The 26,789-nt window shown below is 39.4% G+C and overlaps 1 protein-coding gene across 2 annotated transcripts in view; it reads left to right on the top strand.

The window, feature by feature from the left end:
• Window positions 1-26,357, top strand: part of SACS (sacsin molecular chaperone) — a 31,369-nt gene extending 5,012 nt beyond the window's left edge. The window contains exons 2-9 of one of the 2 annotated variants that reach the window (XM_014061077.2): window positions 249-399; window positions 1,722-1,809; window positions 3,245-3,330; window positions 4,855-4,966; window positions 6,231-6,377; window positions 7,559-9,041; window positions 10,996-11,087; window positions 13,266-26,357. In XM_014061077.2, coding sequence (XP_013916552.2) covers window positions 249-399; window positions 1,722-1,809; window positions 3,245-3,330; window positions 4,855-4,966; window positions 6,231-6,377; window positions 7,559-9,041; window positions 10,996-11,087; window positions 13,266-24,820 — 13,714 coding nt within the window. In that variant the 3' untranslated portion in view covers window positions 24,821-26,357. Of the gene's footprint in view, window positions 1-248; window positions 400-1,721; window positions 1,810-3,244; window positions 3,331-4,854; window positions 4,967-6,230; window positions 6,378-7,558; window positions 9,042-10,995; window positions 11,088-13,265 lie in introns of those variants that run through there. The other variant, XM_087721221.1, reaches the window with a different exon arrangement.
• Window positions 26,358-26,789: the final 432 nt, after the last annotated feature.

Genomic DNA, 26,789 nt, shown 5'->3' with positions numbered 1-26,789 from the left:
AAAACAGAGGAAAAAAGTACTTTTAAAGACATAGCTCGTATCTAAAATTTATAGTAACTAGAACTGGATATCATGTTAGTTTCCATGGATATTAATATAAAAGAATTATGCATTGAGGGTTAAATGGCAGAAACCCAATTTACAAACTTTGCAAAGACTTTGGGAAGCTTATAAATGTGATTTGCTCACAGTGCTGTATTCGATGAGCCTTTAATCTGATAGTATTTATTTCTTCCTTGTTAATTAAGGTCCATCACAGTGATTGTTCTTCATGATTATGTGGGTTGCAGAACCTTTGAGGTACCTTATTCAACACATCTGGGAGCCATAAAAGAGTTAATTTATCTTGAAACGGGTTTTCCAGTAGCTGAGCAGTCTCTGTTCTACCAGGGAAGAGAGGTAAGGAAGAAGTTCCAATGGACACTCTCCCACTGCAGTCAGAGGTTGGTTCCTACTGGTTCGGACCGGTTTGCCCGAACCGGTAATGGTTTGACAGCCTGGGTCGCTGGAACCCGCAGTGACCCAGGCCTTCTACACTCCCGAACCTGTTCTCCTACAGTGCCGCCATCTTGATTTTCAGTTCTGCCAATGTGCAGAACAATTGTAATTGCACAAATGTAATTTTTCTTTTTTTAATGTTTTGCACATGTGCAAACCTATTTTTGTGCAAATGCACATGTGCACGTAGTTTGTATCTGGCAAGCATGCGAGCGAAGGGAGCGCACGCGCGCAAAACTTTTCACGCACCGAACCAGCAGTAATACTGGGAGCAACCCACCCATGCCTGAAGTCACATGTCTGTCCTTGGCACCATTGTCACATCTATGGCTGTTTGCAGCATCCCTTCACCTTGTTTTGTGATGGTTTTGCTGAAAACCACCCAGTTTTTGGCAAAAGCACATCATAGTGAACAGTGGATTTGCTTAACAACTGTGGTGTTTCTACTTATAACGGCAGCTTTTGCTTAACAACTGTCGTAAAAAAAGGTAAAATGAGGTCGGTCACGTGATCAGCTCATGATCATTACAACTTATGACTGTAATGGTGATGCTGCATTAGGGTCACAACTGAATGTGAAACAACTAGTCCTCAACTTGCAACCATTTGTTTAGTGACTGTTCAAAGTTACAACGGCACTTGAAAATGTGACTTACGACCGTTTTTTAAAGTTATGACCATTACAACATCCTCATGGTCACATGACAAAAAACTGGATGCTTGGCAACTGGCATATATTTATGATGATTGCAGTGTCCTGTGATCACCTTTTGGGAGTTTCTGACAAGCAAAGTTAATGGGAAGCCAGATTCATAAGTTAGTGTTACTAACTTAGCAACTGCAGTGATTCACTTAACTGTGTCTAGAAAGGTTGTAAAATGAGGCAAAATTCAAGTAGTCTTCAATAATTTGTGCCAAAAGTTCTGTTGTGAAGCAAGAAGTTGTTAAACTTCTTGCTTCACAACAGAACTTTTGGCTCAGTTATGATTATAAGTTGAAGACTACTTGTGTGGATATTTCTATCCTATTAACGGGCTTGTTGCTTCACAACATAAGCAATAAAAGTACTTTTTATCAGCATATAATATTCTATATCTCAATGATTATTTTAAAGGTGGCATTTGGTAACTGTAGCTATTTATTGATCGGTATCATATAAAGTAATTAATTGTTGATGCTTATTTAGGAACACAGAACGTGAAATAATGTTCTTTTTCTTGTAGTTGTTCAATTGGGCCACGGTTGGGAACCTTCAGTCTTCCCAGAATCAAGTATTTCTAAATCTTTTGTCCAAGGGCCTAAAAGGAGGAGGTATAGTAAATTATAATATGCTATCCATTCATTTCTTTACCTATTCATCTTTCCTTATTCATGTTTTTGTAGTTTTAAAAATTGAAATATTCTAATGAAAAAATGCAGTAGACAGTCTTGTGTACTGTAAATAAAATTTATTTATTAGTAATTTGATATAGAAATAAATATCTCAAATTCTAGCAAAAGCTTTAGCCTGTTTCATGAGCGTGTGTTTAGTTTGATATTGCTGTTCAAATGTAACATCTTACCAATTTTTTTTTTTTGCCATAACCATTATTAAATTTTTAGGTGCCCATGCAAAAGTACTTGTCCTATACGTGCTTATGAGATTGGATTTGTACATCACATAAACCATAATATACATGATTCATTTTAGGATAGTAAACTAGTTTGAGGTCATAGTTATATTGGCTTTTGTATTGCTCCTATAGCAGTGATGGCGAACCTGTTCGGCATCGAGTGCCCAAACTGGAATGCATGCGCATGCAAGCGCCCCGGAGCACCGGAAACCCAAAGACCAGCTGGCCAGCGTGTGCATGCCTGTTTTTTGGCTGTTTATTGCCGTTTTGGGGGCTGTTTTCACGCTGAAAAGAGAAGAGCAGCTGGTGATGGCACGCGTGCCCACAGAGAGGGCTTTGCGTGCCACAGGTTTGCCATCATGGTCCTATAGCAAAGCAATTTATACGAATATGGACACTTAGATTTCTGATTTTCCAACTTATTCCTCCTTTGTTTTTATTGTACGCCAAGACCTTTATAATCAACCCTAAGAAGTATAAATGCAATTTCCATTTATATATATATCTATATAAAAATAATTAAGTCACTACTTGACAAAATAAGCTACAGATACTTTATTCATCTTTAATATTGGCTGTTTCTGGTGTTTTTAAGAAACCATGGCTTTACAGGGTGTAGCTTTCTGTAATGAGCGCGGATGTTATTGTGTACTATTTTTATGCAGGTTTCAACATTGGATTTCTCTAGGGAAATGTTTGCCCCGGATTTCCTTTTTAAAATATATCTGGGTTTGATCCCACTATTTTTAATCTCCACAAAACAGCTCATACAGTAGTGCCTCTGGAGCAATATGAAAAATTAAGATGAGGCCTATCCATTCACTTGGCTTTGATTCATAAGTGTTCATGAGAGCTACAATCTGGTTCCCTATTATGAGCAACACTACTCATGTTGCTCATAATAGGGAACCAGATTTGGGATTTAAAGGGTTATTTCTTTTTTCACTTTTGTTTATACGTTTTATTTTAATTCTCTGATTGTTATTACTATTTACCTGATTTTTAACCAGTCTTTTCACAGAACAGCTTCCAGTAAGTGAGATTGAGCTGTTACTGAGATTCTTCCTATAAACATCTGAGATCAATTCTGTATTTCAAATGCAGGAGTACCAGTTTTATTTTATTTTATTTAGGTCGCTTTGGGCAAACTACTCCTCCACTTGTTGATTTTCTTAAAGATATTCTAAGAAGATACCCAGAAGGAGGGCAAATTCTCAAGGTAATTAAAAGTATTGTACCTATCTAATGTTGTTGTTTGTTAGTTATGTAATGTTGTTTGTCAGTTCAATCTTTTTACTATTTCCAAAAAATTGTAGCGAAATGGGCATAGACATTAAAGCAGTGGTTCCCAAACTTTCTCAGTCCACCGGTCCCCTTGGTGCTACAAACTGATCCTCAGTGCCCCTTACCCAGTGGTGGAATTCAATTTATTTTACTACTGGTTCTGTGGGCGTGGCTTGGGGAGGTCATGTGACTAGGCAGTTTGCACGAGGGAAGGAAGATAGTAACAGTAAAATTCAAAACTGTAACAATTAATTGCACATTTATTCAAAATCCAATTTAAAAACCTTTTTAGTTAATGTTAATTCAACAACATTGTTGAACATGATCCAGTGATACCAGGTTTTCAAAATCTGATAGTCATTTATAAAGAACCTTAGTCACTAGTAACTTAGTGAACGCAGTAAAATTTAGTAACTACTTCACTGTTCAGTAAATTCTTAATATGATGGATGCGCTTGATGAAGTGATACCAGAAAAAAATGTCTTTTCAAAGGAAGTGGCCATGCAGGAAGGCGTCTGCCGTTGCATCACTAGGTCTCCCTGCAGCCCCCTTTGCGTGCTCGCCTTCCCTCAAAACCTGCTCCGCCTCACCTTTGGCCTGCTCTGCGCTTAATGAAACCGGCGGGGCCTGGGCCGAAGCAGCCGGGATGCTGCAGGCTTGACATGCGGTGGGTGGGTGGGAGAGAAATAGAGGCTCTAACGGCGGGATGGGCGGCGCCCTTCTTCCGTGCTGCAAGCTGGCAAGGGCTGCTGCTTCAGCGCAGACCGGCAGGGAAAGAGAGGCAGCCCGTCTTCTGCCTCCTCTTGCAAAGAGACTCCGCAGCCCTCCAGGACCCTCCTCTCTCTCTCTCTCTCTCTCTCTCTCTCTCTCTCTCCCTCCCTCCCTCCCTCCCTCCCTCCCTCTCTCTCTCTCTCTCCCTCCCTCCCTCCCTCCCCCTCCCTCCCTCCCTCCCTCCTGGGCTTAGGAACCCGCCTCTCCGCTCTCCCACTTCCGGGCTGCAAAGCAGACGGGAGGGCCAATACGCTCGGGCTTTAGCCTCAACTCGCCGAAGGAAGCTCGGCTCCTATGTTGACCCTGAATCGCTTTTTTCAATCCGGGTTTTTAAAAAATAAATAAATCAGGGAGGAGGGGCAGAAAACGGAATAGCCAGGCAAAGCCCTTGCTTCGTGGGTAAGGATTACAAGAGGAGCTCCCAAGCAGGAAGAAGGAGCCTTGGGAAAGAAACGAGTTGGCTTCTCTGCTTTGATTTTAAATGCATAGGTGTGCGTTTCTCTGTTTTCTTCCCTATCGCTGGTATGAGGCTCTCGCTGGAGGCTGGATGGCCTTTCTGGGGCTTGTTATTTACACACAACACACTCTATCCCCTTCTATGGCCCTGTCAGTACTCTAATCAATTGAGCTTTGGATTAATATGAATTAGAATGTTTTAATGTAATATTTGATTCATTCTGTTTCCAGGAATTAATTCAGAATGCAGAAGATGCTGGGGCTACAGAAGTTAGGTTGCTCTATGATGAAACTCAATATGGAACAGAGAGCCTCTGGTCTAAAGACATGGCTCAATACCAGGGTAAGATCTCTTTTTCAATTCTATTTTCATGTCTGAATTATTTGTTTTCTTACATCACCATGAAAATATGAAACAGCTGCCAAAGAAGCCAACACAGTTCTAGGCTACATAAACAGAGGGATAGAATTAAGATCATGTGAAGTTTTAATATCACTTTATAATGCCTTGGTAAGGTCACACTTAGAATACTGCATCCAGTTTTGGTCGCCATGATGTAAAAAAGATGTGAAGACTCTAGAAAGAGTGCAGAGAAGAGCAACAAAGATGATTAGGCGACTGGAGGCTAAAAAATATGAAGAACGGTTGCAGGAACTGTATATATCTAATTTAATGAAAAGAAGGACTAGGGGAGATATGATAGCAATGTTCCAATATCTCAGAGGTTGCCACAAAGAAGAGGGAGTCAAACTATTCTCCAAGGCACCTGAGTGTAGAACAAGAAGCAATGGGTGGAAATAATCAAGGAGAGAAGCAACTTAGAACAAAGGAGAAATTTCCTGGCAGTTAGAACAATAGCAATAGCAGTTAGACTTATATACCATTTCATAGGGCTTTCAGCCCTCTCTAAGCGGTTTACAGAGTCAGCATATCGCCCCCACAGTCTGGGTCCTCATTTCACCCACCTTGGAAGGATGGAAGGCTGAGTCAACCTTGAGCCGGTGAGATTTGAACCACTGAACTGCAGATAACAGTCAGCTGAAGTGGCCTGCAGTACTGCACCCTAACTACTTGCCTCCAGAAGTTTTTAAGACACAGGGAGTTGGACTAGAAGACCTCGAAGGTCCCTTCCAACTCTGTTATTCTATTCTATCATAGCAAATTGTAAAATTCCTTATGTGGGAGGGCTCTGCCCGTAAAGATAGCAAGCGTAGCTCCTTGAGGATGTGCTCCAGCACAAATCCAAAAACTTGGAAGACAAAACCTCTAGTTCCAGTGACCAACCCAGATTGGATCCTGCAACATTAATCTGGGACATATATTCACCTTCATTCGTGAAAGATAGTAATATTGAAACAGAAGCTCATAGACAATTGTACTATAATTCCCTTTGAGATATACATAGTTATACTTCTCCTAACCCCATTTCTGGTCTGATGGAAGAATCTTACATTGGGATTTTACTAGCAGGTAAGGAGCCCAAAATAACGCTTGCCATTGCAAAATTCATTTTCACAGCTTGTAAAATTTGCACATTGTTAAAATACCTTATGCTGCATTGGTAACCTAACATTTTTGAGTGTACGTTGCTCTTTTCCCTCTCTAGGTCCTGCACTTTATGTGTACAACAATGCTGTTTTCACTCCCGAGGACTGGCATGGTATTCAGGAGATAGCAAGGAGCAGGAAAAAAGATGATCCCCTCAAAGTGGGGAGATTTGGAATTGGTTTTAATTCAGTTTACCACATTACTGGTATTTGCGATTATGTTTTTGAATGCTTTAGAATTAACATTAAGCCGTATTATCTCTGTATGCACTGGGATTTGCGCTGGTTTTTTTAGAAGTTTATTTTAACATGAATATAGTAAGAAAAAAAATGTCTACCAGAAGATCTCTTTAAAAACAAGAATGAATAGAAGATGTCTAAAGTATTGGAAGACTTGAGAGATTAGGAATAGACCTTCACGAAGAAAAGCTCTCTGTGTGGTTGCCAGTTGTGACACATAGTTAAAAAAAAAAGGGAGGGGGATATGGCTTCTGAATTGTTTTGTCATTCTTAATGGGGTTAGAGCCAGTATGGTCTAATGCTGTGAGGGTGAACCCATGGCACGTGTGCCCAAAGCGGTATGTGAAGCCATGTCTCCTGGCACACACGGTCTTGCCTGTTTGTCTTCTGGGTTTTTGGTGCGCATGCATGCACGATGATCAGCTGTCCTTCGTGCACTTGGCAGTGCCGAAAACTGGTGTGTGCATGCATGCTGGCCAGCTGATTGTTGGGTGCTCATGCACGCTAGAAGCCAGAAGTTTGGTTTTCTGGAGCGTGATCCCTTCGCGCAAGTGGCAGTGCTGAAAACCTGCCTGTGCATGCACACCGGCCAGCTGATCATCAGGCGTGCATGCGTGCTAGAACCCGGAAGTTTGACATTTCCAGAGCGCGATCCCTTCATGCACGTGGCGGTGCTGAAAACCTGCCTGTGCATTCATACACACTGGCCAGCTGATCGTCAGGTGTGCATGCGCGCTAGAACCTGGAAGTTCGGCTTTTCTGTAGCGTAGACTTGGTGAGCATGTGTGTGTGAGTGCAATGTTTCTGCGCAACCTTTTTGGCACTCGATGCCGAAAAGGTTTGCCATCACTGGTCTAATGGTTAAGGTACCAGGCTAGAAAGCAAGAGGTTATGAATTCAAGTCCTACCTTAGTTATGAAAGAAAGCCAGCTGGGTGACCTTGGGCTAGTCACTTTCTCAGTTTATCTCGCTTCACAGAACAGTTGGTTTGGGAAAAATAGAAGAAGGAAGGTGTGTTGGATAAGAGAAGAAAGAGAAGGAGGGAGGAGGGAGGAAGAGAGAGAGAGGAGAGAGAGAAGGCTTCAAAGTGTTTATTTTTGTACTTAATGCAGACATCAAAGTACATATTTCTGCTTTTATCTTGTAGATGTTCCTAGTATATTCAGTGGTGACCAAATTGGAGTGTTGGATCCTCATCAAAAACTTTTTGGACCTTCTGAGTCAGGCCAGTGTTGGAACTTGAAAGATGACCTCAAAGAAATCAATGAACTAACCGACCAATTTACACCATTTGTTGGTGTGTTTGGAAGCACAAAGGAAACCTTCAAAAGCGGACATTTCCCTGGGACCTTCTTTCGTTTTCCTCTTCGCCAGCAGCCTTCCCAGCTGAGTAGCAATCTATACAACAAGGATAAAATCCTAGAATTGTTTGATTCATTCAGAGCGGACGCTGATACAGTTCTTCTATTCCTTAAAAGTGTGCAAGATGTGTCCTTACATGTTAGAGAAGCTGATGGAACCGAGCGGCTTATTTTTAGAGTTACAGCCAGTGAAAACAAGGCTTTGAAGCATGAAAGACCCAACTCTATCAAAATTTTGGGAGGTGCAATAAACCAGTATTGTAAAGGCATTCCAAGTAATAGTATAACATGCGTGACGTACCATATAAACATAGTTTTAGAAGATGAGAGCATTAAAGATGCACAGAAGACATCTTGGTTGGTATGTAACAGTGTTGGCGGACGAGGCATATGTAGCGAATTGGACTGCTTGGCGGATGACTTGAAATATATCCCAACTATCGGTATAGCCATGTCTTTATCAAGCAGCGGAGAAGAAAAAGGAGCCGAGGCCCAATTATCAGGAAGGGCATTTTGTTTCCTTCCGTTACCTCCTGGTGAGGAAAGTAAGACTGGCTTGCCGGTTCATGTTAGTGGGTTTTTTGGTCTAACAGACAACAGAAGAAGTATAAAATGGCGAGAACTTGATCAGTGGCGAGATCCAGCGGCCTTGTGGAATGAACTTCTTGTAGCCAATGTTGTCCCGGAAGCCTATGCAACTTTGATACTGGAAGCCATTAAGCAAATGGAAACAGAAAAAAATTCAGATTTTCCTTTGTCAGCTGAGCTAATTTACAGATTGTGGCCCCAAAAAAACACAACAAAAGTTCATTGGCAGCCAATTATAGAACCTCTTCTGAAAAAGTTATTCCAGGAAAAAGTTATTCATTCCATCAGTGGCAACTGGGTAAAGGTAGAGGAGGTATATTTTTCAGAAATGGACGAGAGTTTGGAATCTACTCAAGCTGTGTTAAACTACCTCCAGGAATCGGGAAAAGAGGTTGCTAAAGTGCCAGATAATATTGCCAGTGCAATCAATCTTGTGATTTCGGGTATAAAAGCTGTCAAGAAAGTGACTCCAGGAACAGTACGACACGTGGTAAGGAAATCTGAACACAAGGGATCTGCCGATGAGAAACTTTGTCTCCTAGAGTTTGTGCTTGGCGATGGAAATTATAGCGAACTTATTGGATTGGAGCTCCTGCCGTTACAAAATGGGAATTTTATTTCATTCTCTTCGTCGGCATCAGCTCAGGATGCAGTCTATATCACTTCAGAAACTTACCCAAGGTACAACCTGTTTTATAAATGGTGTTAATAATAGTTTCATTGAAATATTGATAGTACTACAGGCAGTCGTCAGCTTACGATCACAATTGAGCCCAAAATTTCTGTTCTGTCAAACGCTTGTTAAGTGAATTTTGCCACATTTTATATCCCTTCTTGTTGTTAAGTAAATCACTGCAGTGGTCAAGTTAGAGACACTGTTAAGTGAGTCTTGCTTCCCCATTGGCTTTGCTTGTCAGAAGGTTACAAAAAGTGGGTAGTGAACGCTGGCACATTGCACCCATCGTAAATATGAGTCAGTTACCAAGCGTATGAATTTTGATTCTGAAGCAGTTGTGTGAAAAACAGTCATAAGTCACTTTTTTCAGTGTTGTGTAACTTAGAATGGGCACTAAATGAACTGTTGTAAGTCGAGGACTACCTGTATTTAATTATAATGTTTAATAGTTTAGTCTGCTTTTACCAGCAACATTTACTTGTGCAGACTGAGAAGAAAGCTTGCCCTGTGCTTTCAAGTGGCCCACTTGCCCCCAAGTGTTACTTGTTACCTGCAGTAGAGACGAGATTGATTTGTATAAGACCTTCGGCTTGCATTCAGGGATGTCAAACTGAAGGCCCGGGGCCCAGATCTGGCCTGTGGGGTACTTAGATCTGGCCCGTGTGGCCGCCCTGGAAACAGCAAAGGACTGGCCTGCAGTGCTTATGCCAGCAAAAATGGGCTCTCAACCTCCGTTTTCAGCCGCCATAGCCTCCTGCAACCCCCTGCCAGTAAAAACTAAGCTTGGGAGGGCCAAACTCGAGCTCCCTTTCCACTCGCAGAGGGTTGCAGGAGGCTATGGCAACCGAAAATGGAGCTCAGGAGCCCGTTTTCGCTGGCAGAGCACTTGGGCCACTATAGGCGTCCCTAACAGGAGTGATGTCAAGCTGGCTATGCCCACCCTGGCCCCTCCACCCCGCCCCCCTGAGGTCAAACACGACCCTGATGCAGCCCTCAGTGAAATGGAGTTTGACACCCCTGGCTTAGATGGAAGGAGTAAGTCCCATCACACTGCACACAAGCTATTATCTTCACTAGCGCCTGAAATATTCTATAGCAAGAAATCACAAGCTAGAACTGTCGGTACGAAGCTATTGGCTGAAATATAATCCTGTTTGCGAACTACCGGCAAAGTTGTGACTTATATTAGTGCCTGCTGCCAATTACCTCCACCAGACCGATTAGATCCCACAGACTAGGCCTCCTCCGAATTCCATCCGCTGGCCAGTGTCGACTGGCGACTACCCGGAGGAGAGCCTTCTCTGTGGCTGCTCCGACCCTCTGGAACGAACTCCCCATGGAGATTCGCACCCTCACCACCCTCCAGGCCTTCCGCAAAGCCCTTAAAACCTGGCTGTTCCGACAGGCCTGGGGCTAAAGAACCGTGCCCCTATCTCGAATGGTATGATTGTTGCACTTTTAAATTATGTATTGTTTTGTGTTGTTGTCAAATTGTCTGTATCCCCCCTTCCCTTGTTTTGAGTTGTGAGCTGCCCTGAGTCCCCCTCGGGGGGAAAAGGGTGGCATACAAATGAAATAAACATAAACATTTAGAACTATCTTTCGTTGATCCTGAAAAAGGTATGTAGAGTAAGGGCTAGTTGGTATTTTTATGGGAGCCCATCAAGCCCTTCCCAAATCTGTAGGCGATATTGGGAAATTAAAAAATAAATAAAGAAAAAAATAGTGTTATATGATTTTCATCTTTTCTGTAAAAACATACTCAGAAATTGAGTTAACTAGAGGAAGTAGTTTATGGAGGCTGAAAAAAATTACCTGGTTCATTGAGGGAGTTGGCAGGTATTGTGAAAAGGAGCAAACCTTTTTATTTACTCAGATTCTATGAAGAATCCCGATATTATTACATGACTAATATAAATTATCAAGTTGATCAATACTCTGTTTTTAATGACTTACTAGGTCCCTCTTCCCAGGTCTTGAAGGAAGATTACTTGCTGATAACCTGAAGCCTCAAGTTTTATCTGCTTTAAAAGAAGCTTCAAAAAGTAGAGGTAATATATGTCTATCTTGTAATTTTTTTTAAAAAAATGCAGCAAACTGAAGTAGTATTATTCGGTTACAAAGAACATTACAAAAAAGATAGAATTCAAAAAGGAATGTAAGTAAAAGGAAATCACTTTATGTATCCATGTCAGTTGATTATCAACTATTCTTGTTCACAATAGCAATTTAATTGGTTTATAATGAAATGAAAAACACATTCTGTCTGTAAAAATGAAATCAACAAGAGAGTGAGGGTGACAGAAACCCCAGCATGAATTGGTTAAAGGCAAAACAGTATAAAGTGCAATTGAACCGGAGAAAGTCTGATTACATAATCTATTTAAATTACCAATTCAAATTTGTGGTTTCGATGATTCCTTAATAAAAATGCTATATTTTTTTTGATACAGAAGTTGAAAGATTCTGATAATTAGCATTGTTTGGACAGTCACCTGGGAAGCATTTCTGTGTATTCTGGTTCATACAAATTCATATATTGTAGGAGTGAAGAATCCCCAAATAAATCATATTTCCATAATGCCAAAACAGTATACGGATTAATATCACTTGGATTTGTTTGGCACTTCAGAACCATTAGATACCCCCAGTCAGTATATGGCATTATTATAACTCCAAATAACAAATGAAACTTTCCCCCCCCTGAAAATGCATTTTATTGTATTTTAGCCCAACAACTTCTTTGGGGAGTTAAAGGTAGGATGGTTGTCTGAATGAATTGCTGACTGCTGAATTGAAATCTAACATTTGTATGTGTTGGTTTACTGAATATTCTGCTCGTATTGAATGTCAGATTCATATTCCTTTCCATGCTGGTTGACTTGTGCTTTTCAAATTTAATTGACTAACTCTACTTAAAGCATATTTGAGAAATAATTGATACCATTAACTTGTCATGCTTATAATAGTATTCAGAATTGCATTATTAAATATATGATTCATGTTTTATGTACATTCATAATGAGCAAAATTGGACTAATAATTAGTCTGGGACTTTATAAGATAGATGGACAGAAATTTAGCTAATAAAATTGAGGATTTCATCTTAACATTTTAGAAGAGATGCAGATGAAACTAAAGAAAAGTGAAATGTGTGTATGTGTATGTATGAGTGTCTTTGTCATATACATTTCAGGTTTTGTAGGAAACATATGATATCTTGATATTCAGAGGTCAGCAGTATAAAAAGTACCATGATTTTATTCATGAGCCCTTATTATAAATGATTTAAATATGGCACTTAAAAATTAGTCATAAATAGGTTTGATATTGCTGTTTACAATTCTTTCATTTTGAAAGTTAGATTTGCACTAAAAATATACCTGCAGAGTTTTTTGTAGTGTTGGTAATAATGAAAAATAATAGTTTACACAAGTATGAATCACTGTTTATAGCATTAATCAGATTTTTAAGCTTTACATTGAAAATCATGGTGCAGTTGTGCAGATACGTTCATTTGCTTCCTTGGATTTAATAGTTGTACGAGTATATCTAAATAATCACAATATCACATAGACATTAGTTCTGCTGTGAATGGAAGCCGTCCCTCAAGACATGAAACCTAATTAGGATATATTGCTGAGATGCATATCTAGGTAAACATTGATAGAATTCCATTACTTAAAATTTGCATTCTGTTAAACTTTCCAGATTAATGTAAGAGCACAATAGGCAGATCAAGGAAGAACAATAAAAACTTGGAAAGTGCAGTGGCAGAAAAAGGTATCTTACACACTCTGTTATCTGTTAACTTGAACAAAATACAATGAATTTTGATAGCCTCAAGAGTCTGCATATGCCAGCGGTTGCCATTTTTCATGCTATGAAAAGGTACATGACTGAAGAGCAAGTGATCTGCTTGATGAAAAAGGAGCATGAAAATTTTGTTAGAGCCAAGCACATCATTACATGCCATTTTGTGGGTTACAATAACTACTGATCTCTCTTGGGTTTCTAGCATGCAAGATATAATCAGATAGTATACTTCTGCCTAGTATAGAATTAGAAGGCTACCCGGGTGCTGTTTTTGTCATTTGTTTGCTTTTTTTGTGAGGGGGGGAAAACACAAAGAAAGAACGTTCTTTGATTTATTTTTCTAAAAGATTTTCCAAACTACTTTTCAGTATTACTAGCCTTTTTTGTTTGTTTGTTTGTTTGTTTCATTTCAGGAAGACAGTGTACTCAGTTGCAACTTCTAAATCCTGAACGATTTGCACGGCTCGTCAAAGAGGTTATGAATACTTTATGGCCCAGTTCAGAGATTACAGTGCAATGGTTTCCTACTTCTGATAAGAATCACCCACCTGTTTCATGGCTCAAAATGGTATGGAAGAATTTGTATATACATTTCTCTGAAGACTTGTCTCTATTTGATGACCTACCACTTATTCCGAAGACATTACTAGACGAAGAAGATGCAGTAGATCTTATAAGATTAAGGGCCCCATCGCCAATTATTCTAGATGATGGATCTGAAACGCAGCTCCCAGAATGTTTACCTGAGATAATTGAGCAACTTGGTGGGATTGTTCTTAAGAAACTTGACCCTTCTATTCAACATCCACTTTTAAAGAAATATATACACCCCCCGTCTCCACATATAGTTTTACAGATAGCGGAAAAACTTCCCTTACAGAAATCGGTAAATCAGGTTACCTCGTTGCCAACGTCACACAAAAATGCACTCAGAAGCTTCCTTGCTAGTTTGACTGATGTTACTGAAAAAGAGAAGAGAGTCATGAATGAGCTAATGATATTTAGGAAAATTGAGCAACCTCTTGATGAAGGCAGTGCTTTCACTGCTCTGAAAGTTTGTAAGGTACTGCATCACAATGCCAAACTTCCACCAGATGTAAAATTCTCTGTTTCACTGGTTGACAGCAGTGATGAAGCCACTATTCGTTTAGCAAACATACTGAAAGCAGAACTGTTGAGAACCACGGACTGCATAAAGTTTATTTTAAAAGATATGCAGAATGATTTTTATTCTACTGACGAAGCAATAAAAATTATGCTATGGATTCTAGAAAATTTGACTTTCCTCAAAAATGAAAATACGGAGGTGCTGGATTGGTTGAAACCATTGAAATTTATTAGAATTTCAGAGGAAAAAATGGTGTCTGCCAGTGAACTTTTTGATCCCGAGGTGGAAGTATTACAAGACCTGTTTTATGGGGAAGAAGAGCTCTGTTTCCCCCCTGCAGTTTTTAAAACTTCTCCAGATATTCTACACGCTCTGAGATTAATAGGCCTAAAATCTGAGAACAGCTTAGAAGAGAAAGATATTTTATGTGTAGCCCATAAAATTGAGAAGTTGAAGGACTCTACTAGTACAAGTCAGGATTCACTGATAAAAAAAGCGAGAACTTTGTTAATGGTTTTGAACAGACGTTCATTACTGCATTCACTTGAAACAAAAGCCACATTGAAAAAAATTAAATGGGTTCCAGCTTGCAAACAAAGGCCTCCAAATTACCCAAGTTCATTAATTTGGAAAGGTGATCATTGCTATTTGTGTTCACCACCAGAAATGTGTGATATATCCCAAGCTACTTTAATAGGTTCTTCTGTTCCCCTTGTAGAAAGTGTCCAGCCGAGTATTGAAAAAGCACTAGGGATCACCATCAAACCTAATGTCAGGTCAGTGTTAAAACACTTCAAAGTGGTAGTGGACTGGCACAGTTCCAAGAAGTTTACTGACGAAGATTACTATCAGTTTCAGCAAATCTTACTTGAGATTTATGGTTTTATGCATGATCATTTAAGTGAGGGAAAAGAAGCTTTTAAGGCCTTGAAATTTCCTTGGGTCTGGACTGGTAAAACGTTTTGCTTACTATCTCAGGCAGTAATAAAATCCCCACCCGATCTTGATCTCCAACCATATCTTCATAGCGTGCCAAAAACCATGGCTAAGTTCCATCAGTTGTTCATCAGTTGTGGGTCAATTGAAGAACTGACCCCAGATCATGTCTCCATGGTAATTCAGAAAATATATCTCAAAAGCGAACAGTCTCTTACTGAAGAAAAGAGTAAGCAAAATCTTCACATTATGTTGAATATTATAAGGTGGCTGTACAGTAGCCAGATTCCAGCCAGTTTAAATACGCCGGTTCCACTATATTGTAGCAAAAAACCTTTTAAACTTACGATGAAGCCAATCCACGAATGCTGCTACTGTGATATCAAAGTGGATGACTTAAATGATTTGCTTGATGATGCTATGGAGCCAATAATTTTGGTTCATGAAGATATTCCCATGAAAACTGCAGAATGGTTAAATGTGCCATGTCTCAGTACTAGGTTGATTAATCCAGAAAATATGGGGTTTGAACAATCAGGCCAACGAGAACCGCTCACAGTAAGAATTAAAAACATTTTGGAGGAATATCCGTCTGTGTCTGATATCTTCAAAGAGCTGCTTCAGAATGCCGATGATGCCGATGCAACACAGTGCAATTTTTTGATTGACATGAGAAGAAATAATGACATAAGGGAAAACCTTTTGGACCCAGGAATGGCGGCTTGTCATGGACCAGCCTTGTGGTCTTTCAACAATTCTGAATTTTCCGACTCAGACTTTCTAAATATAACACGGTTAGGCGAGTCCCTAAAAAGAGCAGAGATTGACAAAGTTGGAAAGTTTGGTTTGGGATTTAACTCCGTTTATCATATCACGGACATTCCCATCATTATGAGCAGAGAATTTATGATCATGTTTGATCCAAACATCAACCATCTCAGTAAACATATACGAGATAAATCTAATCCTGGGATCAAGATAAATTGGAAAAAACAGCAGAAGAGACTTCGAAAGTTTCCTAATCAGTTTAAGCCATTCATCGGTGTATTTGATTGCCAGCTACCTTTGACTGTGGAGGCACCTTACAGTTATAAAGGAACCCTTTTCAGGCTCTCCTTTAGAACTCAGCAGGAAGCTAAAGTAAGTGAAGTCAGCACCACCAGTTACAACACTGCAGATATTTATTCTCTTGTGGACGAGTTTAGCATTTGTGGGCATAGGCTGATCATCTTTACTCAGTGCGTAAACTCAATGGTCTTGAAATATTTGAAAGCTGAAGAAGCCAACCCTGAGGTGGCTCAAGACACTGTGACTATTAAAAAAAAACTATGTCCATCCAAAGCAATTACTACCCCCTTTACAAGCGTTCTAAAGGAAGCTGCTAAACTCATGAAAACTTGCAGTATCAGCACAAAAAAGCTTCCCACTGAATCGCCAAAGTCTTCATGCATACTACAAATAACCGTAGAAGAGTTTCACCATATCTTTAGACGTATTGCTGATTTGCACTCCCCGGTTTTTAGAGGGCCGGAAGACGACACTGTTTCGTTCTTTGAAATGGCTAAAACGGGACAAACCAAAAGGCCCACGGATGAACTGCCTCAGAAAACAGTAGATTCTACCACATGGCTTCTGTGTGCTTGCATGGATACCGGAGAAGCCTTAAAATTCTCATTACATGAAAGTGGACGAAGACTAGGATTTGTCCCGTGTGGCTCAGTAGGAGTTATGTTGTGTGAAAGACAGGATCAAAAATGGACCGTGAAATCCAATTTCTGCAACTTGGGAGAAGTATTTTGCTATTTACCTCTTCGAATTAAAACAGGCCTACCTGTTCACATCAACGGTTCCTTTGCCATTACGTCAAATCGAAAAGAAATCTGGAAAACTGACACAAAAGGAAGGTGGAACACTGTATTTATGCGACACGTTGTAGTAAAGGCCTATTTGGAAGCGGTGGTAGTTTTACGCAACATGGCTATGTCTGGTGAGCTAGAAGATTACAATTGCTTTGCAGTGTGGCCTGATCCGGATTCAGTGCATGATGATTTTTCAGTTATATGTCAGGGATTTTATGAAGAAATAGCCCACCCAAAAGGCAAAGAAGGAATCAGAGTGTTTTCTGATGGCTCATCTTGGGTGTCAGTGAAGAATGTCCGGTTCTTGGATGACTCGTTGTTGAAACGACCTGACATAGGAACTGCGGCTTTCAAGATTTTTCTTAAATACCTTAAAAAAACAGGTTCAAAGAATCTTTGTGCTGTGGATCTTCCTTCTTGGGTCAAAACAGGCTTTGAAGAAGCAGGGTGTAAGCAAGTGTTACTAGAGAATACTTTTTCAGAGAAACAATTTTTTTCTGAGGTATTTTTTCCCAATATTCAAGAAATTGAGGCAGAACTTCGTGATCCTTTAATGCACTATGTACTGAATGAGAAAATTAGGGAATTTTCAGAAATACTTTGCGTTACTCCATGCATTCCGTGTTCTCTGACTGAACATCCTTTGATGGTACCTTCCAGACTGATCCACCCTGAAGGTCGAGTTGCAAAGCTTTATGTTAAAAAAGATGGAAGGTTTCCACACGGAACTAGCCAAGATTATCTTAATCCAATAATTCTGGTCAAATTAGTTCAGTTAGGCATGGCTAAAGAAGATATTTCGTGGGAAGACTTGTTAGAACGTGCAAATTCTGTGGCAGAAATCAACAGGACTGATCATGCGGGAGCCTGCTTGAGAAGCAGTATACTATTAAATCTCATAGATGAAAAACTTAAAAACAAAGATCCAAGAGCTAAAGATTTTGCTGAAAAATTTCAAACGATACCATTTCTCCCGTTCCTCACAAAACCCGTAGGCTTCTCCTTACAGTGGAAGGGCTCCGAGTTTGAACCTGAAACTATGTTTCCTGCAGTGGACCTCTACACAGTTGATTACCAAGATATACTTTGTCTACTGAAACCCATACTTAATGAAAATTCTCATTCCTTTAAAGGATGTGGGACTATCCCCTTGGCTGTCAAAGAATTTTTAGGATTGCTTAAGAAACCAACTGTGTCTATGGTTATAAAACAATTAAAAGAAGTCGCAAAATGCTTCGATGGAATTACTTTGTATCAGGAAAATATCACCAATGCTTGCTATAAATATCTCCATGAGGCCCTACTGCAGAATGGAACCACAAAAGCAACCATTGTTGAGGAATTGAAAAATTACAGTTTCATTCTAGTTGAGAATGGTTACGTTGACTCCACAAAGGTAGCTTTTCACCTTAATTTTGAGGCAGCACCACATCTTCACCAGCTGCCTAATAAATATAGAAATAATTTCCGCGAGCTCTTTGAAAGTGTAGGAGTACGTCATGCTTTTATGGTGGAAGATTTTGCTCTAGTTCTTGAAGCAGTTGATCAGGAAAGAGGAGGGAATCCACTCACAGAAGGGAATTTTCAACTTTGTAGGAGAATCATCAGTGAAGGAATATGGAGCCTTATTAGGGAGAAGAAGCAGGAATTCTGTGAAAAAAAGTATGGAGAAATTTTGTTACCGGATACTCGCCTTGCCCTTCTACCAGCCAATTCTTTGTGCTACAATGACTGTCCTTGGATAAAAGTGAAAGATACAAAGGTAAAATATTGCCACGCGGACATTCCTAGAGAAGTAGCAGTAAAGCTTGGGACAATACCTAAACGACACAAAGCCTTAGAACGCTACGCATCAAATATCTGCTTCACTGCTCCTGGAACTGAGTTTGGACAGAAAGAAAAATTGACCAGCAGAATTAAAAGTATTCTTAACGCATATCCATCCGAGAAAGAAATGCTGAAAGAGCTTCTTCAGAACGCCGATGATGCAAAAGCTACGGAAGTCTGCTTTGTGTTTGATCCTCGGCAGCACCCAGTCGATAGAATATTTGATGAAAAATGGTCCCCCCTTCAGGGCCCGGCTTTGTGTGTCTTCAACAATCAGCCCTTTACTGAAGATGACGTTAGAGGGATCCAGAATCTTGGTAAAGGCACTAAAGAAGGTAATCCATGTAAAACTGGTCAATATGGAATAGGGTTCAATTCTGTGTATCATATAACTGATTGTCCTTCTTTCATTTCTGGAAACGATATTCTTTGTATCTTTGACCCTCATGCGAGATATGCTCCAGGGGCAACATCTATTAGTCCCGGACGCATGTTTCGGGACTTGGATGCGGATTTCAGGACCCAGTTCTCTGACGTGTTGGATCTTTATTTAGGAGACCACTTTAAACTAGACAACTGTACAATGTTTAGATTTCCACTTAGAAATGGAGACATGGCAAAGGTTTCTGAAATTTCTACTGTGCCGTGCTCTGACAGGATGGTACAGAATCTTCTAGACAAGCTGCGTACGGATGGTGCAGAACTTCTGATGTTTTTGAATCACATGGAGAAAATTTCTATCTGTGAAATAGAGAAAACAACGGGCGCCCTTAATGTTTTATACTCTGTCACTGGCAAAGTAACCGATGGGGATAGACTGAAACGAAAGCAGTTCCATGCTTCTGTAATTGACAGTGTAACAAAGAAGAAACAGCTGGATGAGATACCTGTGCAGCAGATCACGTACACTATGGTTACGGAAGACTCCGAAGGCAACCTTACAACTTGGCTGATCTGCAATAGGTCAGGTTTCTCAGCCATCGACAAAGTTTCAAAGAGTGTGGTATCAGCACATAAGAACGAGGATATTACGCTTTTCCCTCGAGGGGGAGTTGCAGCATGTATTACTCACAACTATAAAAAACCACATCGGGCATTTTGTTTCTTACCTTTGTCTTTAGAAACTGGGCTTCCTTTTCACGTGAATGGACACTTTGCTCTGGATTCTGCCCGGCGAAACCTGTGGCGTGATGACAACGGAGTTGGTGTCCGAAGTGACTGGAATAATAGTTTAATGACGGCACTGATAGCACCGGCCTACGTTGAACTCCTAATCCAACTGAAAAAGCGTTACTTCCAGGGAACTGATCCAACCATGTCAGTTTTACAAAACGCGTCTGTCCACACTATGAAAGACACTTTGAAAAAATTTCTATTATTCTTCCCAGTGAATAGACTTGACTTGCAACCGGATTGGTATTGCTTAGTGAAAGCCGTATATATCTGTATTCACGAGGAAGCCAAACGTCTCCTTCCTGTTGTGCGAACTCCAAATCTCGATGGTTCTGATTTGCATTCTGCAATTATCATCACTTGGGTTAATATGTCTACCTCAAATAAAGCCAAGCCATTCTTTGACAATTTGTTACAAGACGAGCTGCAGCACCTCAAAAATGTTGAGTACAACATCACGACGCGCAAGACTGTAGCAGAAAATGTGTATAGACTCAAACATCTTCTCTTAGAAATTGGCTTTAACTTGATTTATAGCTGTGATGAAACTGCAAATCTTTACCACTGTCTTGTGGACGCTGACATTCCTGTGAGCTACGTAACTCCTGCTGATGTTAGATCCTTCTTGATGACATTTTCTTCCCCGGATTCTATTTGTCACATTGGGAAGTTGCCCTGTCGCCTTCAGCAGACAAATTTAAAACTTTTCCACAGTCTAAAGCTTCTTGTTGATTACTGTTTTAAAGACGCAGAAGAAAATGAGATCCAGATTGAAGGATTGCCGCTGCTCATTACGCTTGATAGCGTGCTGCAGGTATTTGATTCAAAACGCCCAAAGTTCTTAACAACCTACCATGAATTAATTCCATCTCGTAAAGATTTGTTTATGAACACCCTTTACTTGCGGTACAGCAATATCTTACTCAATTGCAATGTAGCAAAAATATTTGATATCTCCAGTTTTGCTGACTTATTGTCGTCTGTGTTGCCAAGAGAATACAAAGCAAGAGGGTGCATGAGATGGAAAGAGAACTTTGCAACTGAATCCTGGCTTAAGAATTCATGGCATTTTATTGGTGAGTCTGTAAGTGACAAAGATGACCAGGAAGAGGCAAAAGCAACGTTTGAAAATGTGATTGAGATCCTGAAGGATTGGACATTGCTTCCGGGCACAAAATTTACTGTCTCCTCTAATCAGCTCGTTGTACCAGATTGCGATGTGCTGCTTCCTCTCAGCCTTATGCACATAGCTCTCTTCCCAAATTCCCAAACTGATAAAGTTTTCCATGCTTTGATGAAAACTGGCTGCATTCAACTTGCATTGAACAAAATCTGCTCCAAAGACAATCCTCTAGTTCCCCTGCTGTCAGGACATACAGCAAATATAGATAGCCCCTCAAGCATCTTAAGAGCTATACATTATATGATTCAAACTTCAACATTTAAGACAGAAAAGTTAGCTGAAAATGACTTTGAAGCCCTTTTGATGTATTTCAGTTGCAACCTAAATCACCTGACTTCTGAAGATGACATAAAAATTTTGAAGTCCCTTCCTTGCTACAAATCTATCAGTGGACGATACATTAGCTTATCAAAATGTGGGGTATGCTATGTACTTACAAGGAACATTCCCTCCATTGAAGTGGATAAATGGACACAGACCACTTCAGTTGCTTTCCTGGAAGAAAAAATCCACTTAAAAGATTTGTACACTGTGCTAAACTGTGTTCCAGTAGATGATCTTGAAGTGTATTTAAAGCACCTTTTACCAAAGATTGAAAGCCTTTCCTACGATGCAAAGCTAGAACATCTGATTCATTTGAAAAATAGGCTTTCTAGCATTGAAGAATCATCGGAAATGAAGGAGCAGCTGTTTGAGAAGTTAGAGAGCTTTTTGATCATTTATGATGCATGCAATAGACTAAAACCTGCCAAACATTTTTATGACAGGACTGTAAAAGTCTTTGAAGTTATGCTTCCTGAAAAATTGTTCATACCTCAAGATTTCTTTAAAAAATTGGAACAGCTCACAAAACCAAAAAACCGTGCTGCTTTTCTGACATCATGGGTAGCATTGCTTCGAAATATGGGACTAAAGCATGTTATTTCCCAACATCAGTTATTGCAGTTTGCTAAAGAGATCAGCATGAGAGCAAACACAGAAAATTGGACCAAGGATACTCTGCAGAATACAGTTGATGTCCTCCTTCACCATATATTTCAAGAAAGAACTGATTTATTATCTGGAAACTTCCTTAAAGAATTGTCTTTAATTGCGTTTTTATGTCCAGAACGCGCACCTGCTGAAATTGTTAGATTTCATCCACAATATCAAGAGGTTAATGGCACACTTCCTCTTATAAAATTTAGTGGAGCCCAAGTAAACCCTAAATTCAAACAAACGGATGTTTTGCAACTTCTTTGGACTTCATGCCCTATACTTCCAGAAAAAGCCACACCTTTAAGTATCAGAGAACAAGAAGGAAGCAGTCTTGGTCCACAAGAACAACTTGAGCAGGTTTTAACAATGCTTAACGTTAACTTAGATCCTCCTTTAGACAAAGTTATAAATAACTGTAGAAATATATGCAATATAACCACTTTGGATGAAGATATGATAAAAACGAGGGCTAAGGTTCTAAGGAGCATCTATGAATTTCTTAGTACAGAGAAAAAGGAATTCCGGTTTCAGCTTCGAGGAGTTGCTTTTGTGATGGTTGAAGACGGCTGGAAGTTATTGAAGCCTGAGGAAGTAGTAATAAATCTGGAATATGAATCTGACTTCAAACCTTACCTGTACAAGCTTCCTTTAGAACTTGGCACATTCCACCAACTATTTAAACACCTAGGCACTGAAGATGTCATTTCAACAAAGCAGTATGTGGAGGTTTTGAGTCGCATATTCAAGAACTCTGAGGGAAAACAGCTTGACCCGAATGAAATGCGTACTGTTAAGCGGGTTGTTTCTGGCCTTTTTAAAAGCCTTCAGAATGATTCTGTCAAAGTCAGAAACGACCTTGAGAATGTGCGAGAACTGGCTCTTTATCTTCCAAGCCAGGATGGTAGATTGGTCAAATCAAGCATCTTAGTTTTCGATGATGCGCCACATTATAAAAGTAGAATACAAGGAAACATTGGTGTCCAAATGCTGGTGGATCTTAGCCAATGTTACTTAGGGAAAGACCATGGTTTTCACACTAAGCTGATAATGCTGTTCCCTCAGAAGTTGAGGCCTCGCCTTCTCAGTAGTATACTTGAAGAGCAGTTGGATGAGGATTCACCTAAAACTTGTCAATTTGGAGCACTGTGTTCACTTCAGGGCAGGCTTCAGTTACTGCTGTCTTCTGAACAGTTCATTACAGGGCTTATTAGAATCATGAAGCATGAAAATGACAACACGTTTTTAGCCAATGAAGAAAAAGCCATCAAACTTTGCAAGACTTTAAGAGAAGGCTTGAAAGTGTCTTGTTTTGAGAAGTTGCAAACAACCTTGAGAGTTAAAGGTTTTGCTCCCATTCCTCATAGTAAGAGTGAAACATTCGCCTTTTTAAAGCGATATGGAAATGCAGTAATACTACTCTATATACAGCACTCCGATAGCAAAGACATAAATTTCCTTTTAGCTTTAGCAATGACTTTGAAATCTGCCACTGATAATCTGATTTCTGATACTTCCTATTTAATTGCAATGCTGGGCTGCAATGATATTTACAGAATTAGTGAAAAGCTTGACAGTTTAGGGGTCAAGTATGACTCTTCAGAACCATCAAAACTTGAACTACCTATGCCTGGTACCCCTATTCCATCTGAAATCCATTATACTCTTCTCATGGATCCAATGAATGTATTTTATCCAGGTGAATATGTTGGGTATCTTGTTGATGCAGAAGGAGGTGATATCTATGGCTCTTACCATCCAACATATACATATGCCATAATAGTGCAAGAAGTAGTAAGAGAAGATGCTGAAAACTCCAGTTTTTTGGGGAAGATTTATCAAATTGACATCGGATATAGTGAATACAAAATTGTAAGCTCCCTTGATTTATACAAATTTTCAAGACCCGATGAGAGTTCTCAGAGCAAGGACAGTGCCCCATCTACTCCAACAAGTCCTACGGAGTTTCCAGCACATGGACCAAGGACAATTCCCCCTCTTTTTCCTGGCAGGGAGAGTCATAAATCATCATCCTCGTCCAAACATCATTCCCCCAAAAGGACTAAGGCAAATTCTCTACCAGAAATTTTAAGGGAAGTTACCTCAGTGATAGAACAAGCCTGGAAACTTCCAGAATCCGAAAGGAAAAAGATTATAAGAAGGCTTTATCTTAAGTGGCATCCAGACAAAAATGCAGAGAACCTTGATCTAGCCAATGAGGTTTTCAAGCATTTACAAAACGAGATTAACAGACTAGAAAAGCAGGCATTTATCGATCAAAATGCAGACAGGGCATCCAGGCGGACATTTCCATCCTCAGCTTCTCGATTTCAGTCAGACAAATTTTCATTTCAAAGGTTTTATACTTCGTGGAATCAAGAAGCCACAAGCCATAAGTCCGAAAGACAACACTCTAGAGAAAAAAGTCATTCCTCTACCGGCCCTTCATACTCACAGCGATTTTTTGTGCCGCCTACGTTCAAGTCTGTTGGAAACCCCGTTGAAGCACGTAGATGGTTGAGACAAGCTAGAGCAAATTTTTCAGCGGCCAGAAATGATCTTCACAAAAATGCCAATGAATGGGTCTGCTTTAAATGTTACTTATCCACTAAATTAGCTCTGATTGCTGCTGATTATGCAGTAAGGGGTAAGTCAGATAAAGACGTGAAGCCAACTGCATTAGCACAAAAAATTGAAGAATATAGTCAACAGCTTGAAGGTCTTACAAATGACGTCCACACACTGGAAGCCTATGGAGTGGATAGCTTAAAAACTCGCTATCCAGACCTCCTTCCTTTCCCACAGGTTCCAAATGACAGGTTCACTTCGGAAGTTGCCATGAGAGTCATGGAGTGCACAGCATGTATTATCATAAAACTTGAAAACTTTATACAACAGAAGATTTGACAGATGTTAAAGATACGATGGGTTCATGCCATATTTTTCACCATTTTTTAAAAAAGCTACTTTTTAGTGGCATGTTCTTGTAGGTATGTCATGTCAGATGCCTTTGTTTAACAGGAATGGAAGTCATTTGTTTATCCTCAGAGAAGGTAATTGCTATAGCTATGATAAGAGTACATTTGAGTTTACTTTTGTTAGCAAGAAGTAGTTACTAAATATGAAGGAATAAAATGTGATTTAATTGTGTAGTTACTGTACTTCAGAGAATACACAGGTTTTAGCAGATTGTAATAAATATATTCTGTGTTGATTAGGGAAAAAGTAAGTCATCCTGCAGACTTAGGTAAGCGAATCTGTCCATTTCTAGAAAGCAGCAGAAGCTACCTTTATAGCTGAGAAGTGTTGTGCAGATGAAGTCATGAATCTTTCCGTAGCTGCTTATGATTACAGGCCGAAAGTTGTGCCATCCTTTGCAACATTTCCATGAGAACTTTAATCTCTTTCACTGAATGCCATGTTCTGTCCTCAGGCATGCGGAGTTAAGAATATAGAGACTTTGTAAAAATCTGAGCCTATTACCATATAGTGGAATATGTATTTAAATATTTATCAGAGACTGGGCTGTAAAATATTACACAATAAAGTGGTACAATTAAGAGGGATAAAGTGCACTTTATATAACCAAAGTGTTGGACCAGTGTTTCTAAATCTTCGCCGTTTTCAGATCTGTGGACTTCAATTCCCAGAATTCCCCTTGCTACCTGGGGAATTCTGGGAGTTGAAGTCCACACTTCTGAAAGTAGCCAAGGCTGAGAAACACTGCTTTGGACTATGGTTAGTAAAATTTGCTTGTATATATTCATCCAACTTTTTCCCAAGAGGTGTCATTTTCAGTGTACTAATGGAAGACTAAGTATATTATTCTTTTTTAAGAAATTCAAAAATCTATGGAGAAAATTTCTGCTGGAACAGTCTGTATACATTTGTTTGTTATGGACATTCATTTTATTCCAAATGGAATATGGTTATACCTCTGCTGCATTCTCACATGCAAAGATTATTGTGGACTGCACATCATTTTAATCCTACTTGTTTAATGACTTTTCAACACAGTATATTTTCTGTATAATTTATTTTAGGTGCTTTGGATATATTCACATCTTTGGTTGGATGAGAATCACATGTATATTACATATCATTTTCTGTAGGAGTTTTTGAAACTGCACACCAAACCATCTTTTCAGACCTTGCCTTGATTTAGCTTTGTGTTGTATTTTATTTTTTTTAACGAGTCACCATTAGAAATAATATAAAAATTAATGTATTTTGGTATTCAGTGGGGTATTTTTTAAAAATACATTTTAAATGGTGCTGCAATGTTACGCTTTTTTATTTTTTGTCTCACACAGTGTCACATAAAGAAATTTGAGTTTTTTGGTTCATACGGTTTCTTTTATAAATTGTTATACTTTTGATAATGCCATGTAAATTATTAAATATTTGTAAAACAAACTTGTACCAATAAACCTGTTGTAGTTAGTATTGTATTCCATTGTATAATGGTTGTAAATTTCACTGATTAGTACACTGAAACGATCATTTCACTTGAAACTGTAATTTGCAAAGCAAAACAAAGAATAATTATAGAGAAAATAAAATAAAAACAATTGCAATACAAAAAAAAAGGGGGGGTAGCTCTTGAAACAAATGTAAAATGGTGTTTGGAAAAATAGCTCAGCAAATTCTAGGCTTTGATTGCAAAGCCATGTGATTATTTCCGCTGCTAAGTGCCATAACATAAAATTTAATAATAAAACTCAAAAAACTCCTCAGGCTGCGTGTGTGTTGGTTTTCAAATCATTTGTTTTACCAGTAGTGCTCAGGGGAGAACACACCTGCTCACCTCTCAGCTCAACACTTTTAATTATTTTGTTGTTTTGCTTTTGTGAGAAGAAAATGGCAATTTCCAAAT

This window comes from Thamnophis sirtalis, unplaced genomic scaffold (genome assembly GCF_051295495.1).
Source record: "Thamnophis sirtalis isolate CommonGarterSnake01/CBP01778 unplaced genomic scaffold, rThaSir2_p1.2 scaffold_8, whole genome shotgun sequence".
Classification (NCBI taxonomy): Eukaryota; Metazoa; Chordata; class Lepidosauria; order Squamata; family Natricidae; genus Thamnophis; species Thamnophis sirtalis.
Note: the sequence above shows the minus strand (reverse complement) of the source record. Positions and strands in the feature narration are given on the sequence as shown.